Raw genomic sequence first — 17,891 nt, forward strand, 5'->3', positions numbered from 1 at the left:
AAATAAATGAAACATAACTGGCCTGTGTCCTGCCCTCAGTTCTCCCACCCCAGAGTGCACACTCTTTAATTATCAAAGTTCCAGTTGCTTGTATGCATTGGCATGCGCCTGTTGTTTACTGGATTGCAGACAGCTTGGTCAGGGTTCTGCGTTTCAGTCCTGGCAAAGCAGCGAACAGACCAGGCCCTCTGACATGGAGCTGGCCTCTGCAGCACTCTAACAGACACAGATAAAGCTCCTTCCCTGCAGGGTCTCTCATTAGCAGTCTGCAGCTCACCAAAGCAATTCCTGGTTGGTAGAAAACTACACACTTGCCCTGAAGCAGTCTGTTCCATCAGCCTTAACTCTCCAACAACAGGAGACCACCATCTTCTTTTTCCAGCCTAGCCAAAAAGCCCCCCTCGCCTTCCCAAAGCCTCCTGGGAGTTGTTGTCTCTAGAGCCAGATTGCAGCACACAGCAACAGTCAGAGGCTCCTACATACAGAGGGGCCTACAGATGCATGCAAAATCGGGACAGTGTAGGATGCCATCCTATGAAGATGAATTACTTTCATGTGGCCTGAGGAAAGTGATGTGGAAAAGATGGCAAGACCTGGTTCCGCGTGTGAGGCTCTCACATGGCCAGGTATTCCAAGCATCCATACTCTGTTGATGAAATCACAGAATGGGCAGGTCCTGTCACCACTATGTCAGGGGACTGACTGCCAAAGATGTTTTTATGGTGAGCTAAAGGAGGGAAAGGGCTGTCAGGGAGGTCAGAAGAAGGCCATTTCAGGGACTCTGTCTTTCTTTGAGGGATTTCAGCATTGACCTAGAGTTCTGGGAAGATCTTGTGGCCCATCTTCCTTCATATTGGAGTCTACAAGCAGAAGCACCAGCAGCACAGATCTCACCACAGCAGCATGTCTGTTGTCAATCAAGTATCCATAACAGCATTGCTTGTTTCATGTGTCACAGACAATTCAAAGCTCAAACTGGCCAGATCAGCCACTCATATTCACTGAAACCAGACCATGACCTGCCTATCCCACCAGGGATGTCATGGCGATCTTTGAACTCAAAAGATGAACAGCAGCTTTCAGAACCTGTCTCATTTCGTCTTCTATAAACTCAGTGCTTTTTTGTGCTGGTACCTGCTGGTCCTGAGTACCGGGACCTCAGCAGCCTCAGCCGTGAGATTGCCTCGGGGAGGAAGGTGGGGAGCTGACTTAGTACCAGCTCCTCTTTCCCTTTCTTTTTTTTCCCCTTTCTTTCTTTGAAATGAAAAAGCACTGTATAAACTATTAGACAGAAACCTGATTGGCTGCTAATAATCACTGCAAGCCAATTAGGCTCGGTAAAAAGCAAACAGAGCATAATAAATCAAGCTGACTAAGCATTATCTATTTCACAGATGCTGCCCTACTCTATAATCTATTCAACATACGGACTCTCATACTCACTTTTTTTTTCAGGCACCCAGGTTCGCTGTGTGCAGCACTGCAACACACAACTGATGTAGGGACCTAAATATCATTCTCCCAAGTGCCTCAATTCCATCAGCTGATGAAGAGATTTTGGCTCTCCTCTTAGGCCTAAGTGATTGTTTCAGGGTGAAGTTTAAGGCTCCAGAACTTCAGTTGCAATGTGTGATACCACTGCCCTGAATGCAAACTGAGTTATTGTAATCATTAGTGCTGTGAAGACTATTGTGAAATAATGCTTGGCTAGGTTACTAACACTCTTCTAAGGTAAGGAAAGTGAACCAGCACAAAGCGCCGAATTCTGTTTTAATTTAAACGACGCACTTTAAGGAAGTTACTCCAGATATAAATGGCATAACTGCAAGTAAAAGTTGGCACTAAGAATGTTTGAATGAAGAAGAATTTGGAAGTTGACTGGAGGCCACCTAATATATCTGCTATGGCAGCCATTTTGTTGTGAATGGTAAAGTGCACCAATTCAAAAGACAAGCTGAGGCATGCTCAGCTCTAACCACTGTAGATGCCTTTTTAAGGGCCATGCCCTGAGAAGCTGAAGTGTGGTTACAGGAAGGCTGGTGCGTGGGGCAATTACCTCTTCTGCACATACAGGTAAGGCCTTGCGCAATGCTATTTTCATTTCATTTATCAGGTCTTTAAGGAGTATGAGGCATCATTATTGATCTTTACATTTCATTACAATTTTAAGCAGTAACATTATTACATACTGAAATGACAAAATTTACTAACTCGGTGGTGACAGAGATTAGACTTCTCACTCATCATGGAAAAATTTCAACTGTCCCTAGACAATGGATAATACAGGAACTTAGTGTTATTTAAGAGCTGGTATGAGATACATTTCCTTTACCACTGAAAAAGTATTCAACATACTGAAACATGGTTAATTACAAAAAAGCCATGTTTGATACAAGATTTAGCACTGGCCAATACAATCTTTAAAAGTGAATTTCAAAATCAAATACCAATATCATTATATATTGGGGAAATGGTTAAAATGGGTTTGGTTGACCAAAAGAATGTGATAGAGTGATAGCTCCATCCCCTTTAGTATAACCCTGTAGTGGCATTTAATAAAACTATCTGAGCATAACCCTGGGGTCGTCTCGCTAGTGTAAATTAAGGTAACAGCCCCCCACCTCTATATTTACCTGCACCTCCACAAGGCATCACAACTCGTGTAGGTCACAGATTGCTGTTTGCAGCCAAGGGGAATGTAGGGAAGCACAGCCCTGGACTGTGCCACTTCCTCCTACTCCCATTGGCCAAGAACAGCGATCCGTGGCCAAAGAGAGATGTGATTGTTTCATACCTGTGGAAGCCCAGGTAACTATAGCAGTGGTGGGCTGCTGCTTTTTTTTATTGCCCACCTCTGATGTACAGGTTACTCCCTGATAAGACTTATTTACACTTTCTCATGCTGATATGAATTTACAGTCTGTACGTGATTCTCAAAATCCTTTTTAATTCCACTATGGCCACTAAACTGACACTGGTGTAAGGGAAAGCAGACTGTCACCTGCCCTTTTGTTTTTACTGAAACAAAAAGACAAACAAAAATTACTGAATTGTCTTAAAAATTTTTAAACTAACAAAAATAGTTTCAAATTACCTATAATTTGGTAGCCTATAGTAGGCTATGTCTACAATACAGCAATCTTTGGAAAAAAGTTCTTCTGGAAGATCTCTTCCAAAAAACCTTCTTTCAAAAGAGCGCATCCACACATGAAAAACCAGATAAAAAAAATCAATCTGCTCTTTCAATAAAGAGCAGCCACGCAGCCCCCTGCTCTTTCAAAAGAACAGGCTGGGGATCAAAAATATCTGGTGCCATGAGGACTGCTCTTTTGAAAAAGGGGATCCTGGGTGTCTACACACTTTTTTTTCTGAAAGAATCTTTTGGGAAAAGATGCTTGTCCTCATCTGGGAAAGGAGTTGGTTAAAATACATGACTTAAAATTAAAAACAAAAAATTTAGTGCATGCACAAGACCTGATTTTGCTCCTCTTTTCGCACATATCCAAAGGTTGCAATTTCAGGTATAATTTTTTTTACAAAAACACTCCATTTCTACACTGAACTTCACTTAATCACTCCAGGATGTTGATTCTCGATCAGAGCTTACCTAGATTCCATATTCTTCCCTTTCAATGTTAAAAATGTATTTCTATTGTTGATAACAATTAATAAGAGACTGGAGATGGAGATGTGCGTGTGTATTTATTACATAGAATTCCTGCTTTGATAAAGCCCCAGCTGAAGAGCTTGATTACCGATATATTTCATGCACAATAACACCAGTTTTACAGAAGACCACCAACTCTTTTCTCTTTTTAACTTTCATGTGAGGATTAGAGCATTTCAAATAGAATAAAGCAAAAACTTCACACAGAAACCTATTCTTGTTTTTGTCATAGTCACCACATCCTACTAAGGTTTAAAAATCTAAGGGGTCTCTTAGCTCCAGGCATATTTCCCACAAATAAAGTATCAAAAGAGATCGTTTCCTGTGCTACAATCTTTTAAAGTATACACTGGTACTTGCAGATGTTGCACTGGGTACTTACAGATTTTGGGATCTAGACTTTGAGCTTAATTTGGTATTCAAATAATGGTACTTTGACTGTGGAAGAATTAACAACTATGCCATGTGCACGAGGTATTCCAGGGATGTAGCAGAAACAAACAAACCAGAAAGCAAATAAAAGTATGTGCTTGGTCATTTGTGGCTGAATGTGTGAAAAATGTTATCCTCTGTCAATCTAGCACTCAAAGCAAAATCTTTCAATAAAGATGGACACTCCCCTATTGATTCACATGCAGCACACATTACTGTAAGGAAAGGAAAAATACTATGGATTTATCTTTGTGACTGACTCCTTCAAAACTCATGGGATTAATATACTAAATTTGGAACCCAAAACCAAGAAGTCAGTCACGGCTTATAGTTGAGGAACAGACTAGCCTAACAGCAATTCAACCAATTTCTTTACACAGCAGGGGTTTGCAACATGCGATAAACTATCAGAAGCAATAGAGACTAGCTGTTGTGAACTGATTCAAGAGGAATTTGGATAGCTTTTAAAAGAAAAAAAAATCTAAGGTTATAGAGTCACTCCCTAGACAGTTTTGTCTTAGGGTGATGTGATATGCATAAATCATATCTCATTTTGTTTGAAACAACAACTTGGAATGCTATTTTATGCTTTATAGCCTCCATAATCATTAATAATAATTTTCCTGAACTAGCACATATTTTCTGGGTATTTGTTTAGTTGTATTTTATGCTGACCTAGATCTTCCACCAAAACTTTTCCGTTACTCCTGCATATGAAGCTGATAAAAAGAGAGCCCTTACAGAAAGGTAAGACTCTGAAATAAGGACTTTAAAAAAAGTATAAAAATATAAATGGCTGATTCCTATCAATATCCTGCATCCATCACCATGGTATCTGAGCTTCTTATGAGGATACGCTGCTTTCATTAGTTTGACTCATATTATTTGGATATTACTAATATATCCATGACACAGAATTGTTCAGTGCAACTATTCATTGAAAATAACATTTTCTATAATTAACAAGCAGTCCTGTTGCACCTTAGAGACCAATTTATTAGGTCATGAGCTTTCATGAATAAGAACCACTTCCTCAGAATCATTATAAATTTGTTATTCACTAAGGGGCTACAGACTATTTGCTGTTTGTGAAGCTACAGATTAACACAGCTATCCCTCAGACTATTTTCTACAGATGGACATTTATTGACATGAAGATATTTAAAAAACAAGTTTTTTAAAAGATATTTTAAAAAGATATTTAAACGCTAGATTTAAAAAACCTGAAACAGAAAGAGGTACACAAAAATGCGTGTGTATGATTATGCATAATTAGCAGGCACAAGTACTTCTACAAATACACACACAGACTAGATATTTGCATGTACAAACTTAAATTTCCTCACTGACTATTTGCATGGGTAAATAACTGATTTTTATGCCAACTCATTATAAGGAACCCATTTGTCTGCATACCTATGTATGTAGCTCTAGATTTTTTTTAAAAATTTGAAAGTTTGGTCCCATAATTGCATAGCCCAAGTATATCTATATTTTGGATATCTGATAAAATGCTGTATTATTTAGAAAACTGTGTTACAAAACAACTTCAGTTACAACAACTACTACTTGAAAGTGTCAGACCTGGGTACTGGGTAGTGTCCTAGACAGTCTCTTCACCATTTTAGATTCCAAGTATGAAATCATTATGGCTGCCTCCGATATAATGGAAGATTTTTAAAGAACTGTTTTTAATGTCAACAACAGCATTTTAAAAATGAAATGAAACTTTAACTGTTTCCAAAGTGACTTCAGGCCCCACATTTCTATTGGACAAGTCCAAAAAGGTGTTCACAAGGAGGTCAGGCATAATTCAATCTTGTGGGATTCTCACATCTCACACATTTAAAAAAATTATCTAAGTGGGAAATAACACATTTAGACTTTTCTTTGGGTTTAACTGAGTTCTAAATGGGAAAACCATGAGGCTGATGGCTTAGTGCCCTGTTCTCCTTTGGCTCCTTTGCTGACTTTTTTCCCATGCTGCCCTTACATATAAGAAAAAAGCCTTATTAAAATCTTTGAAGGCACCACCTTCAAATCTTGTCTTAAGACTTATATCTGTCATAACAACTCGAAAACTTGGCATCTGACAATGGCCAGGCAGATGGTGAGCTGAGAAAAGTGCTATTTATAACTCATTTCTCTTACTGACACCTCATACTCCATAAGTACCCCTTTTTCAGTTTCTTCCACTTGGTGAGTTTTGTCACTGTCCTAGATTATGATGCAAACACTGTCGTTTCTGTTTGTTTGTACAGTGCCAACTGCAGGACAGCCTTGATCCTTAATTGGGGCCATTGAATTTTATTGTGTTAACTAACTTAACTAATTTGTTCCAATGAAAGAACCAGCACTCTTTCACTGTGTAATCCTGCCTGACTGGACCACTGCCCTCCATATACTGATTACGGTATTACTCCCAAATGGTGTGAACTTTTCCCTGGCATTTCTGGTATCTCCTTTGATCTTGCCATGTTTCAACTTCTCTAAGAATTACGTGGAAGTACTGTGTCCTTTAACATTTGAAATCATATCTCTGATATCAGATATACCTGATATCTGTAGTGAAATATCTGTTTCATGTCCATTGGACAGATCTCTTATTTCACCAGCTGGTATAAAGCCAGGTAAAGAAATAACTTAATGAGATGGAGACTTGAAATGATGTCCAGTTATTTGTCTGATGAATCTGTTTGCTGACTTCCTGTTTCAGAGGGGATTCTGGGGCAGAAGAGAAGTGCAGAGTGAAGATTTAAAGTAGTCCGACCCTGCAGACGGACAACAGGAGTCTACAAGTGAACCCAGCAAAAAAGGCATTTTATTTGGATTCAGCTCTTCAAACCACCTTACACACTTTACAAACAGAGTTACCTGTCCACAGCTCAGGGAGAACAGGGAAGCTTACACTGCTCTGTGGAAAAAAAGGACCTATTTTCATTTACAGAAGGGTTTCTTTGCACTGTACTAGTGAGTGAAAATTATATTTACATCTTTTTAAGGCAACCGTATGTGATGCGACTGGGTTTTTAAAATAATTATGAAGCCATTTCGGTATCATTGTACTAGATTACACCAAATCTTGTGCCAAGTGGGCTGAGTGAGGTGTCTAATGAAAGACGGAAATGCCCCGAATCTGGTTATGCTACTCATATATCTGTGCCATTTTTGTTTGTAAAGTTATAGACATTGGCTCTAATTCTGAATTAGAAAGGTTTTAGAGCTAAGAGTTCACAACAGGAGGCGTGGTCTCCTCCCAGCAAGGACGGTGGACAGACTCAGACGTCAAATACACATCTCAGGAATTTGAGACATGTCATGTGGGATGAAGCCAATGGCAGAGTGCCACAGCAGGCCATCTGATCAGGTGACCCTCTGCTGCCTATGGAAGAAAGGACTTTTTGCCTCCCTGGCAATGACCATCACTGTTCTTCAGTTCTTAAGAACTAAGTCTATGTGTACTGAGGGCCCATCCCACAGAAGGATGTATTTTCAGAGACTCTCAAGAAAGTAGCATATAGCATCATCTGTATCCTGCATCAATAGCTTTAACTGATGCATGTAAGGTACCACTTCAACAATTTTTCTCTCTCTCCCTATTCTTTCTTTCTTTGTTAATAAACCTTTAGATTCTAGAGCCTAAAGGATTGGCACAGCATGCTGTTTTAGGTAACATCTAAGTATATACTGACTTGGGAATGTGGCTGGTCCCTTTGGGGGCTGGAAGAATCTGTGTGGATTTGGTGAAATAGGTTTTAATAACTGCTCACTTGAGTTAAGGAGGGTTACTAACTGGGCACTCGGAGCAGCTGGAGAATCTGTGGGTTTGATTGTGTACCTTCTGGCTGGCCACTGGGGCTGGCAGGGGTACTTTTGTGGCTGCTTGGTTTGCCTTACTGAGAAGGAGGTCACAGCGTGGGCTGTAAGTGGCCTCGTTTTAAGCAATTTGCTCAGGATTGGTTCTTTTAGCTGGGTCAAGAGTACCTCCCGCTCCGACCCACCATAATTTTGCACCTTATTCTGCTGTAATGGCACATAGGGGTCTTAAGGAAATGGAGAATCAGGCCCTAACACCTTGAATTTCCAGGACTGTCTCATTCTTTGAAGTGTCATAAGTATTAAAATTAATTTAATTTAAAAACAAAATGCACACATATTAAAGGACACCAATCCAAGTATGAAGAATATGAGGATTTAATTTTTCTTGATGTTTTCCCGAACTCCCTTTACTCTCAGAGCTTCATTTTCCATATTTTAGCATTCTTGTCACAGGAGGCACTCTCAATATGGGCATACATTCCAGCAGCAATGAAAGCAGCTAAACTGCAAGCTTTTGTATTTAAAAAGCTTCAGACAACCTGTACCCAGACAAAGTCTCCCCCTTACAAGCCAGCTTGCTCGCTGCTCCCCCGCCACTGAGAAGCACACAGGGCACGGAAACGGCTGCTGACAGCACAGTCTTTGATGCCCTCATTGAGGCCCAGATGTGCTAGCTCATCGTGACCCTGAGAAGCAGAAAGTACAGATAGAAGGCTAACAGGCCAAACTGTCAACATGAGGGGGGGGACCCTCAATAAATCACCCCAGCTGGCATTGATCAATATGATGCACACACACAACCATCCCAGAAGGGGAAGTGCCCTGCCCACACAAAAAGAATGTCCTGTACTCTCAAATTGCTTATCTCCTGTCTTACAAGTGCAAATTAAGTAAGAAATGCCCTTGTAACAAACTGGCGTCACAAAGACAGACCAGTATGATCTGGCACCATAGATAAGAAAGAGAATACGTAACCCAAAAGCGGTATAAAAGATGGGTCCAGCAGAACTCTAACTCTGAGTGCATTCCACCAACTACCTGCTGGTCGGGTCAGGTGATTGCCTCCCGAGGTCCACAACTGGGGACGCCCAACCTCGTATTCGTCTTTCCGCGGAATTGAGTGACCGATCCGGCTTGGCTACGCTGGTATCGAGAGACGCAGAGAGGGTAAGATACACCCATGCTAGGTCTCCGAATTTTTTGTGCACAGCTAAAGAATTAGAGCTCTGTAACTAGATGTCATTGTATCAAGATATCGTGTTAGATGGTAACAGATATCTTTGTATTGGATTGTAACGTAACTTGTTAACACCTGTACTTTGCTAGCATATAAGAAGTAAACAATGGCCTTTTGTAACCGCACGCTTATAACTGTAGCTTAATAAACTTGTAACTAGTTAAGCTCTGAGCCTGACTGCTGTTAACCCTTTTGTCACTGAAACACAGCCGGCACAACAAAAAGAACTTCAACCGTTTGGTTACTACAGCCTGGCCGTGGGTGAGAGTGCTAGGAGCTGCCTGCTCTAACAGTAAAAAAACTGGGTTGCTTAGGACCCAGGGGAGTACCTCACCGCACATTACCTGGCCACCGGCTGACACAACCCCATCACCCTATTCACAAAAATACCATTACACAACCACTGAACCTAAAGTGACCAGGGTGAACTCAGCAAGCCTTAGCACAAGTAATCTTAGACATTACTCCAGTCTACGCTTTTCTGCAGATTGGGCTACCACACTTGCCTTCCTGTCCATCAACCACCCTTTTCTCCAAATCTTCTCATTTCGTACTGAGGTCTTGATGTCACTCTGAACTGTTCATTTCCATGTTACACCCACAACGCAAAGAAGGTGAGTGCACCGAATATCTAGATCCAGAATTTTGTTCTGGAATAATTCCGGAAGTTGGAGGAATAATCAAAAGGGTGTGGAAAGTTACAGCATGTGAGACAGGATTGTTGGATTCTTTCTGGTGCTGTCACTAGGTGCACTTTTAGGACCAATTTTTAAATCTGCTACTGGTTTTGAGCTGTGTGATGATCCATGCACCCAGGGGCAGAGGACAATGAGCTCTTCAGACACTTCTTCGTTGTTTGTTTTACCTACATGTCCTAACTGAAGATTCGAGCAGGGGTTTGTACCAAATGACCTCCTGATGTCTCTTCAGAACCTAATCTATGATTCTAGGGTCTTATGGTCAGGAAGACCCCCTCCACCAAAACAAGAGGATTTAATGGAAACACCTCAGGCTTAAGGCCACGAAATTTTTCACCAGTCTTCAGCCTTTCCATGAGGGGCTTTTCAGCCTTTTCACATGTGAGGAGTTATTCAGCCCTATAATATTATTATACAATATTTTATTACGCTATAACCAGTAACTATTGAAGCAGAGCCATGTTATATAATAAACTATAAGAAATGCACTTTTAAAAAAGGTCTATGAAATGGAAATACACTCATCCCTCGCTATAGCTATGTCTACACATGAATGCTACATTGAAATAGCTTATTTCGATGTAGCGACATCGAAATAAGCTATTTCAATGAATAGCGTCTACACGTCCCCCAGGGATGGTGCCGTCGACGTTCAACGTTGACGTTGGGCAGCACCACATCGAAGTAGGTGCTGCAGGGGAGCGTCTACACGCCAAAGCGGCACACATCGAAATAAGGGTGCCAGGAACAGCTGCAGACAGGGTCACAGGGCGGACTAGCACTTCCGGGGCAACAGCTAGCCACTCCCTTAAAGGGCCCCTCCCAGGCACACTCAGCCTGCACAGCACGTGGTCTGCAGAGCCATAGGCACGCACACCTCGGCGAAGCAGTTATGGACCCCCAGCAGCAGCAGCAGCAGCAGCCGCAGCCGCCAGAGGTCCACCCAGCCACCCCTGCAGGAGCAGTGCTCACCCCGCTCAATGCCATACAGGAAGCAGCTGATCACCTTTTATTCATGGAACAGGAGCTGCCCCCAGGGGAGGAGGAAGCAACCCCAGACTCTGCTGTCCTCCGACTCTCCCCCCACCGCCGCACACGCCGCTGGCTGTGAAGCTACCACACGAGCACCGACTGGTGGGAGCGGCTGGTGCTCGGTGAGTGAGACGACGACCGCTGGCTCCAGAACTTTCATATGAGCCAGCAGACATTCCTGGAGCTCTGCCAGTGGCTCATCCCCGCACTGAGGCACCAGGCCACCACCATGCGGCGTGCCCTCAGCGTGGAGAAACAGGTCGGCATCACTGTCTGGAAGCTGGCTGCTCCAGACAGCTACCGTTCCGTGGGCCAGCAGTTTGGCGTTGGCAAGGCCACCATCGGGGCTGTCCTCATGGAGGTAAGAGGACCCACGGGGAGGGGGAGGCAGCCCTGGGGGTGGAGGGGAGCCCTGGGGGAGGGAGGGCCAGACACATGATGCACACCCCTCATTGGTGCTCTCCCATGTCCTTCCCCTGCAGGTCGTCTGTGCCATCAACACCCTGCTCCTCCACAGGCTCGTGTGGCTTGGGGACCTGGATGCCGCCATTGCGGGGTTTGCCACCCTGGGCTTCCCAAATTGCTTCGGGGCTCTGGATGGGACCCATATCCCCATCCGAGCTCCAGAGCACAGCGGAGGACGCTTCCTGAACAGGAACGGCTACCATTCGGTGGTCCTCCAGGCCTTGGTGGACAGCCGGGGCCGTTTCCTGGACATTTATGTTGGCTGGCCTGGCAGCACCCACAACGCCTGGGTATTCAAGAATTCAGGCCTGTGCCGCCGGCTGGAGGCAGGGACCTACATCCCCCAGTGGGAGATCCCTGTGGGGGACACCACCATGCCCCTCTGCGTCGTCACAGACGCGGCATACCCCATCCGGCCCTGGCTCATGCACCCTTACATGGGCCATCTCACAGCCAGCCAGGAGCACTTCAACACGCGCCTGAACCATGCGCGCGCGACAGGTGGTTGAGCGCACTTTTGGCTGCCTCAAAGGGCGCTGGAGGTGTCTCCTCCCCCGCCTTGATGCGGGCCCCACCAACATCCCTCAGATTGTGGGCACGTGCAGCGCACTCCACAACCTGGTGGAGAGCAAGGGGGAGGCATTCTTTCAGGGCTGGGCTGTGGAGGCTGGCAGGGCTGACGTGCAGCCACCTGCTGCCCCCAGTCACCAGGTGAACCCCAAGGGGACCTGAGTCCGGGAGGCCCTGCAGGCTCATTTTGACCAGGTTGCTGGGTGAACGCTGGCAGGCCCCCCACTGCACCCCCCCCATCCTCCACAACACTCCCTGCCCCCACGCCCACACCACAGAGCACCCAAGAGCACACCCCCCAACTTTTCTTGCAAATAAAAATAGACCTGTTGTTCTTGAAACCACAAAACAGTGAATTCTCTTATTATTACTACAAATATATATATATTATATGATAAATAGTGGAACACAAGGAAGGGGAGAACTATTTACATGGGGGGGCAGGTATCATAAAATAACAGGGGTCTAATACAAACTATATACAAAATAATGGGGATATGTACAAAGTGGGGGGGGGGGGGGGCCACGTCCTGGGCCCCGCACCCCCTACTGTCCAGCGCTTTGGGTTGGCGGGCGTGACCCTCGCCTCAGCCTCAGCCCTGGCCGAGGCTGGCTGGGGGCCGGGCGAACTGGCAGATACGGCCGGCGGGTGTCAGCAGGCCCCAGGTCCCCCTCAGCGGAAGGCCCCTCGGTGGCGGACGGTGGTGGGAGCAGTGGGTGGAGCAGGCAGGGTGGGCAGAGCGGCGTCCGGTGCGGCATGGAGGGCCAGGTAGTCTGCAATGTGCTCAAAAGTGCGCATAAAGGCCTCCCATGCCTCCTGGCGCCAGGCTAGCGCCCGCTCCTGCAATTGCAGGTGCTGCTTGTCCACCCGCAGGTGCTGCTCCAATACCTCCAGCTGTCACCGGAAGGTTGCCAGCAGCTGGGGGTCCGTCGCCGTCCAGTGGTGGTGCTGGGTCCGCCGTCGGCCCCGCCCTGGGGCTGGTCGGTGCTCCGCCGAGGGGCTGGCCTGCAGCGATGGCCCCGGTGGGCTCTCCGGGACCGCTGACACCTCGCTGGCGCTCTCCGGGCCCTCCGATGGTGCAGCTGCGGAACACAAGGGGGGAAGAAGAGTGGAGACATCCGTTAGTGTGGCCCCCGAGCCGTGGCCCTTGTCCCCCCACCCCTCTGCTTCTGGTTCCCCATCCCCGTCCCCGGGAGATGCTGCTGCTGATGATGGGTGTCCCACCCCTCCCCCCGGGGTACCCTAGGTTCCGCTCCCCCCATCCCCAGGGATGGGGCATGGCACTGTCCTGCTGGGGGGGGGGCAAGGGCTGATGCACTCTTCTGAGGGACATGCCACTGCTGTCCTTGGGGCCATGGTCATCTGGGCATATGGAGGGCCCATGTCATGTCTGTTGTCCCCGCCCCTCAACCCCGGGGTGTGCACTGGGGGGGTACATACCTGACAGTCTGCTCCCACGGTCAGGGGGCACCCGCTGGGCAGATGCCCTGCTGGAGCTCCGGGATGGCAGTGTGATGTGGAGCCCCCCAATCGCTGGAGGAGGATTCCCCCTCCTCCTCCTCCGGCATCCCAGGGTGGGCTCCTGGGGGGGGGCCCCTGGGGTGCGGGGCTTGCCTCTGGGGCGGACTCCACCTCCGGGGCCTACTGGGGCTTGTTGGCCGAGGTGTCAACAGTGGCCGGCGGGGAGGAGGTGTGCTGGGGGCCCAGGATTTCCCTGAGCTCCCTGTAAAAGGGGCAAGTGGCGGGGGCGGCCCCAGATTGGCTGGGCGCATCCCAGGCCCGGGCGTAACCCTGCTGCAGCTCCTTGACCTTACTCCTGACATGGTCAGGAGTGCGGGCAGGGTGATCCCGGGTGGCCAGGCCCTCGGCCAGCCGAGCAAATGCATCCGCGTTCCGCCTCTTGCTCCCCATTACCTGGAGCACCTCCTCCTTGCTCCAGAGCTCCAGCAGGTCCCGGATCTCAGCCTCTGTCCAGGAGGGGCCCCGCTGCCTCTTCCAGGGCTGGCTGCCAGGCTGGGAGCCCTGGCTCCCCTTGGGGGGGGGTGCCCTGGGGGCGCTTGGGGGGCTGTCAGGTGGCCATCACAGCGGGGGGGGGGTGTCTTTGGGCTGCAGGGAGGCGTGCAGGCTGGCCGCGTGTTACTGCTGCCACCTGCACGCTCTCTCAGCTTCCTGCACAGGAAGGCAGGGGGCGGGGAGCTTTAAGGGGCTGCTGTACGCGGCAACCATAGAGCTCAGGGGCTGGAGAGAGCGTCTCTCAACCCCTCAGCTGATGGCCACCATGGCGGACCCTGCTATTTCGATGTTGCGGGTCGCGGATTGGCTACACGTGCCCTACTTCAACATTCAACGTCAAAGTAGGGCACTATTCCCATCTCCTGATGGGCATAGCAACTTCGACGTCTCGCCGCCTTATGTCGATGTCAACTTCGAAATAGTGCTCGCCACGTATAGACGTGGCGGGCGCTATTTCGAAGTTGGCGCGGCTACTTCGAAGTAGCTGGCACGTGTAGACACGGCTTATATGAGCACAATTGGTTCCCAACTTTCTGCTCATAGGCGAAAACTCATAAGAGGGACATTAAATTACCATTAAAATACATGTAAAAGTGTCTGATTGGTTCCTAATAGTCCAAACTCAGTGGCAGCAGGTGGCACTGCTTTGGAAAGGTAAATGAACCTTGGGTTGGAGTGGGGGTTGGAGAGGGTTAAAGGCTGGGGGCAGTTTGGGGACATGAGTGGGAGGGAGGGTTAAAACCTGCAGGCAGCTCTGGTGGAGAAGGTGGTGGCTTCTTCCTCTGGCCTGCAGCAGAGGTACAGGGGAGGAGGGTGAAGCGGGCAGGAACGTTGGGAAGGGGAAGGGCTGGGTGTTGGGACCGGGCTGGAGCGGGGGATGCGCAGGTAGCTGTGGTCCGGGGGAATGTTGGGACCGGGCGGGGCGGGGCAGGGGGAGTGTTGGAATCAGGCTGGGTGGGACTGAGGATCTCCCGGCACCCTGGCCAGGGACCCCACGGCCGGCTCGTGTGAGCCGGGGAAGTTTACTTGGATAGTGAACAGTGGTGAGTATGTGCATCCCTCATTTTAGTGAGTACTCATAAGTAGAGTACTCGTTAAATGAGGGATGAGCGTAAAACTAGATACAAAAGCAATTGTGAAGCTGTTATGGGTATTCCAAATAAAGAGAGAAGGAAAAAAAAACCTACTAAAATTTGCAATGCCCTTTTAATTATACATATTTTGCTTCAGCACTAATTATTCTCTTCTCCAGCAACATTTACAGTCTTTTATTGAAAACTGTTTTGTAATTATGAACAAACACACTGGCTAGAAAAATACTCAAGAAGTAAGAACAACTCATGTTGGAACACTCCAATTTCCCAAATATCTTGTCTTAATTTGTCCAAAAAGTTTATGAAAAATTCTACGCTGCAATAAGACCCTGCCTGTGAAATATCAGTTACATGGACTCAAGTGTTGGAAAAGGCAGAGGACAATCAGAATCTGGCTTATAATGAAGCAGAATCTATAATCTTAACTAAGAGAAACTGGTCTCCTTCATACTATTGTGCAGAACTGAAATGACTGGGTATCACTCGTAGCTGCGCTGCTCTCACACAATGAAACAAAGTGCTTTGGTGCTGGAGGCTGAAAGAACTACTGCAATAGGCACAGTTGGAAATGACAGTTTGACTCTTCAATACCATGGCAGTTGTCCACATGTAGCAAATAGACTTTGAACTGTGTTGAAAATTATAAACTCTGAAAGTAGAGGTCATTCAGATACGTTTAAGAAAAAAGAGAACAAGTCTCCTGTTCTCCATGAGAATTTTACATGCATAAAAGATTATTAGATCCTGGGGGAGTCAGATATACACACCAAACATGGTATGATTTATTGAACAGTAAAACATTTCTGACTGACTGTCTCTTATAATCTACTCTAAGTAGCTGGCTAATTAGGAGATTCTCATTTGTTGTTTATTATCCCTCCCACTTAGCGCCTGTTTATTGGAAAGAATGAAGAAAAACCTTCAATGATTTTTTTGAACAGCATTTGAGTCATGGTACAGGAACACAGAATTTGCCACGTAATTCAGATGGTTGGTCTTTCAAATCTGGTATCTTTGTAATATACATGGCCAAATGTGCAATGAAGTGCATTCCTTCCTGAACACTGCTACACTCAGTTTGCACCCTGAAACAGGACGTTTGATTTCTCCTATCATCTCAACAGCCATAACTACACAAATTATTGAGTCATAAATGGATCCAACCTCTTAAAATCCCATTTCACTTTGTGACATCTGCTAGCAGTGAACTTCACACAATGGCTACATGTCATGTGAAGAGAGCATTTATTTTTGTTTCAAAATTAAATGTTACTAATTTAAATTTAATTTACTAATTACAACTGTTAGTCTGTCAAAACAATTTACCAATAGCTAAAGCCCATCCTCTTGATTGTTCTTACCTCAATAATATACAAGACCACGTTCTTGTAGAAGCAATACAGTATACACTTGGTCACACGATTGTAACTCCAGGCTCCATGGACTAATAATAGTTTCTCCAAGTAAGAAAACTAGAAAAAGATAAATGGACATAAGTAAAATAGCCTCACATTTTACAACAACAATTAGGTCAGCTATTAGATCCATTTTAAGAACTCCCTTTCCCCAAAAGTATTCTTGACAGATTACCACAAATAAAACATCTTTAAAAAAGTCACAGCGAAACAGTCCTTTTTGTTGCAGTAAGTCTTTTAAACATAATCCCATAAACTTGGACCTAATTTGGTTTAAAGAACAACAAGCTTTCAATTATTATTATTATTATCTTGATAGTAAAATGAAGCAAGGTTATCATAATAGAGCCTGCTGATTAAATATAAATGCGAACCCTTCATTGCATGGCAAGAGCACATCACTGTGTTTGAGGGTTTAATAGTTAAGTGTGTGGTACAAGGCTCTTTTCTGTGTTTTAAAAGGAGGAATGTGATAATTAGAAATGGTCTGGGAAAAAATGGAAACTCAGGACGCACAATGCTCAAAAGAGGGGAAGAAAGAACATTACCAGCTTTTGAAGGAAGATGGGAACAAATACATTTAGATTAACATTTACAGTTCACTAGATTATAATATATTTGGTCAAAATATGAGCATTTTAAAAGGTGTTTCCCTTCCTCTTCCTCCTGCCACCACACTTAAACACAACTAGAGGATGTATCTAATGTTTATGGAAATTGATGCCTAATCATACTAGCTTGAACCACTAAGATGATTCAATGCTAACCCTATTTAATTCAGTGGGATTTTTCACATTGTCTTCAACAAGAGCAGGATCAAGTGCTCAGTGTGGGCAGCAACTATGCAATTTTTGTCAAGGAACCACCTTGTGACTTCCAATATATTTTTTAGTTCACTCTCCGGCCTCCCATAAGCAGAGACTGAATTTCACTGTTTTGCATGGCGGTGGAACTAAAAGGATGCCAGACAACTCATTTCCACTCTTGGGCTAGTGAAATGTCACCTCAAAAGGTTTGGAGTTCAAGTTCACTGTTCATTCAAAGCCCATTTGAAACTTTGGGCTCTCCGAAGATGAGTTTGAAATTTCACAATATATAGCATCTCTCCCAAGATCTGCAGCACTTAGTTCCTTCACACTAAGAATAGGTGGTGGTGTTTCAGCAAAATAATAGAAAACAAAGAAAACCACATTGTAGTTCATTTTGCATTCAGTCTCTATCCAGTCTGAATCAGGATTGCAAAGTGGATAACCAAAATTGAATGGCTACTAAATGTACTAACCCATTAGCTACCTACCAATCCACCCTCTCTCGTCAGTCTTGCCACAACTTTCATGCATCCCAAGATTCATCCTTTGACACTGCCGCAGACAGTGTAAACTGATATATTGGAGAATAATCCAAAAAGGAAAAACTGCACAAATGATGTAGCCATCATTCATACCATT

General features: G+C 45.6%; 1 protein-coding gene across 2 annotated transcripts in view; it reads right to left on the reverse strand.

The window, feature by feature from the left end:
- Positions 1-17,891, reverse strand: part of ATP8A2 (ATPase phospholipid transporting 8A2) — a 556,173-nt gene that overhangs the window by 212,559 nt on the left and 325,723 nt on the right. For both annotated transcript variants that reach the window (XR_012644144.1, XM_074985625.1), the window contains one exon: positions 16,390-16,500. Coding sequence is in view for 1 of the 2 variants with exons in the window: in XM_074985625.1 (XP_074841726.1) it covers positions 16,390-16,500 (111 nt within the window). In the remaining variant the exon portion in view is untranslated. The remainder of the gene's footprint in view (positions 1-16,389; positions 16,501-17,891) is intronic.

Source organism: Carettochelys insculpta, chromosome 1, assembly GCF_033958435.1.
Source record: "Carettochelys insculpta isolate YL-2023 chromosome 1, ASM3395843v1, whole genome shotgun sequence".
Classification (NCBI taxonomy): Eukaryota; Metazoa; Chordata; order Testudines; family Carettochelyidae; genus Carettochelys; species Carettochelys insculpta.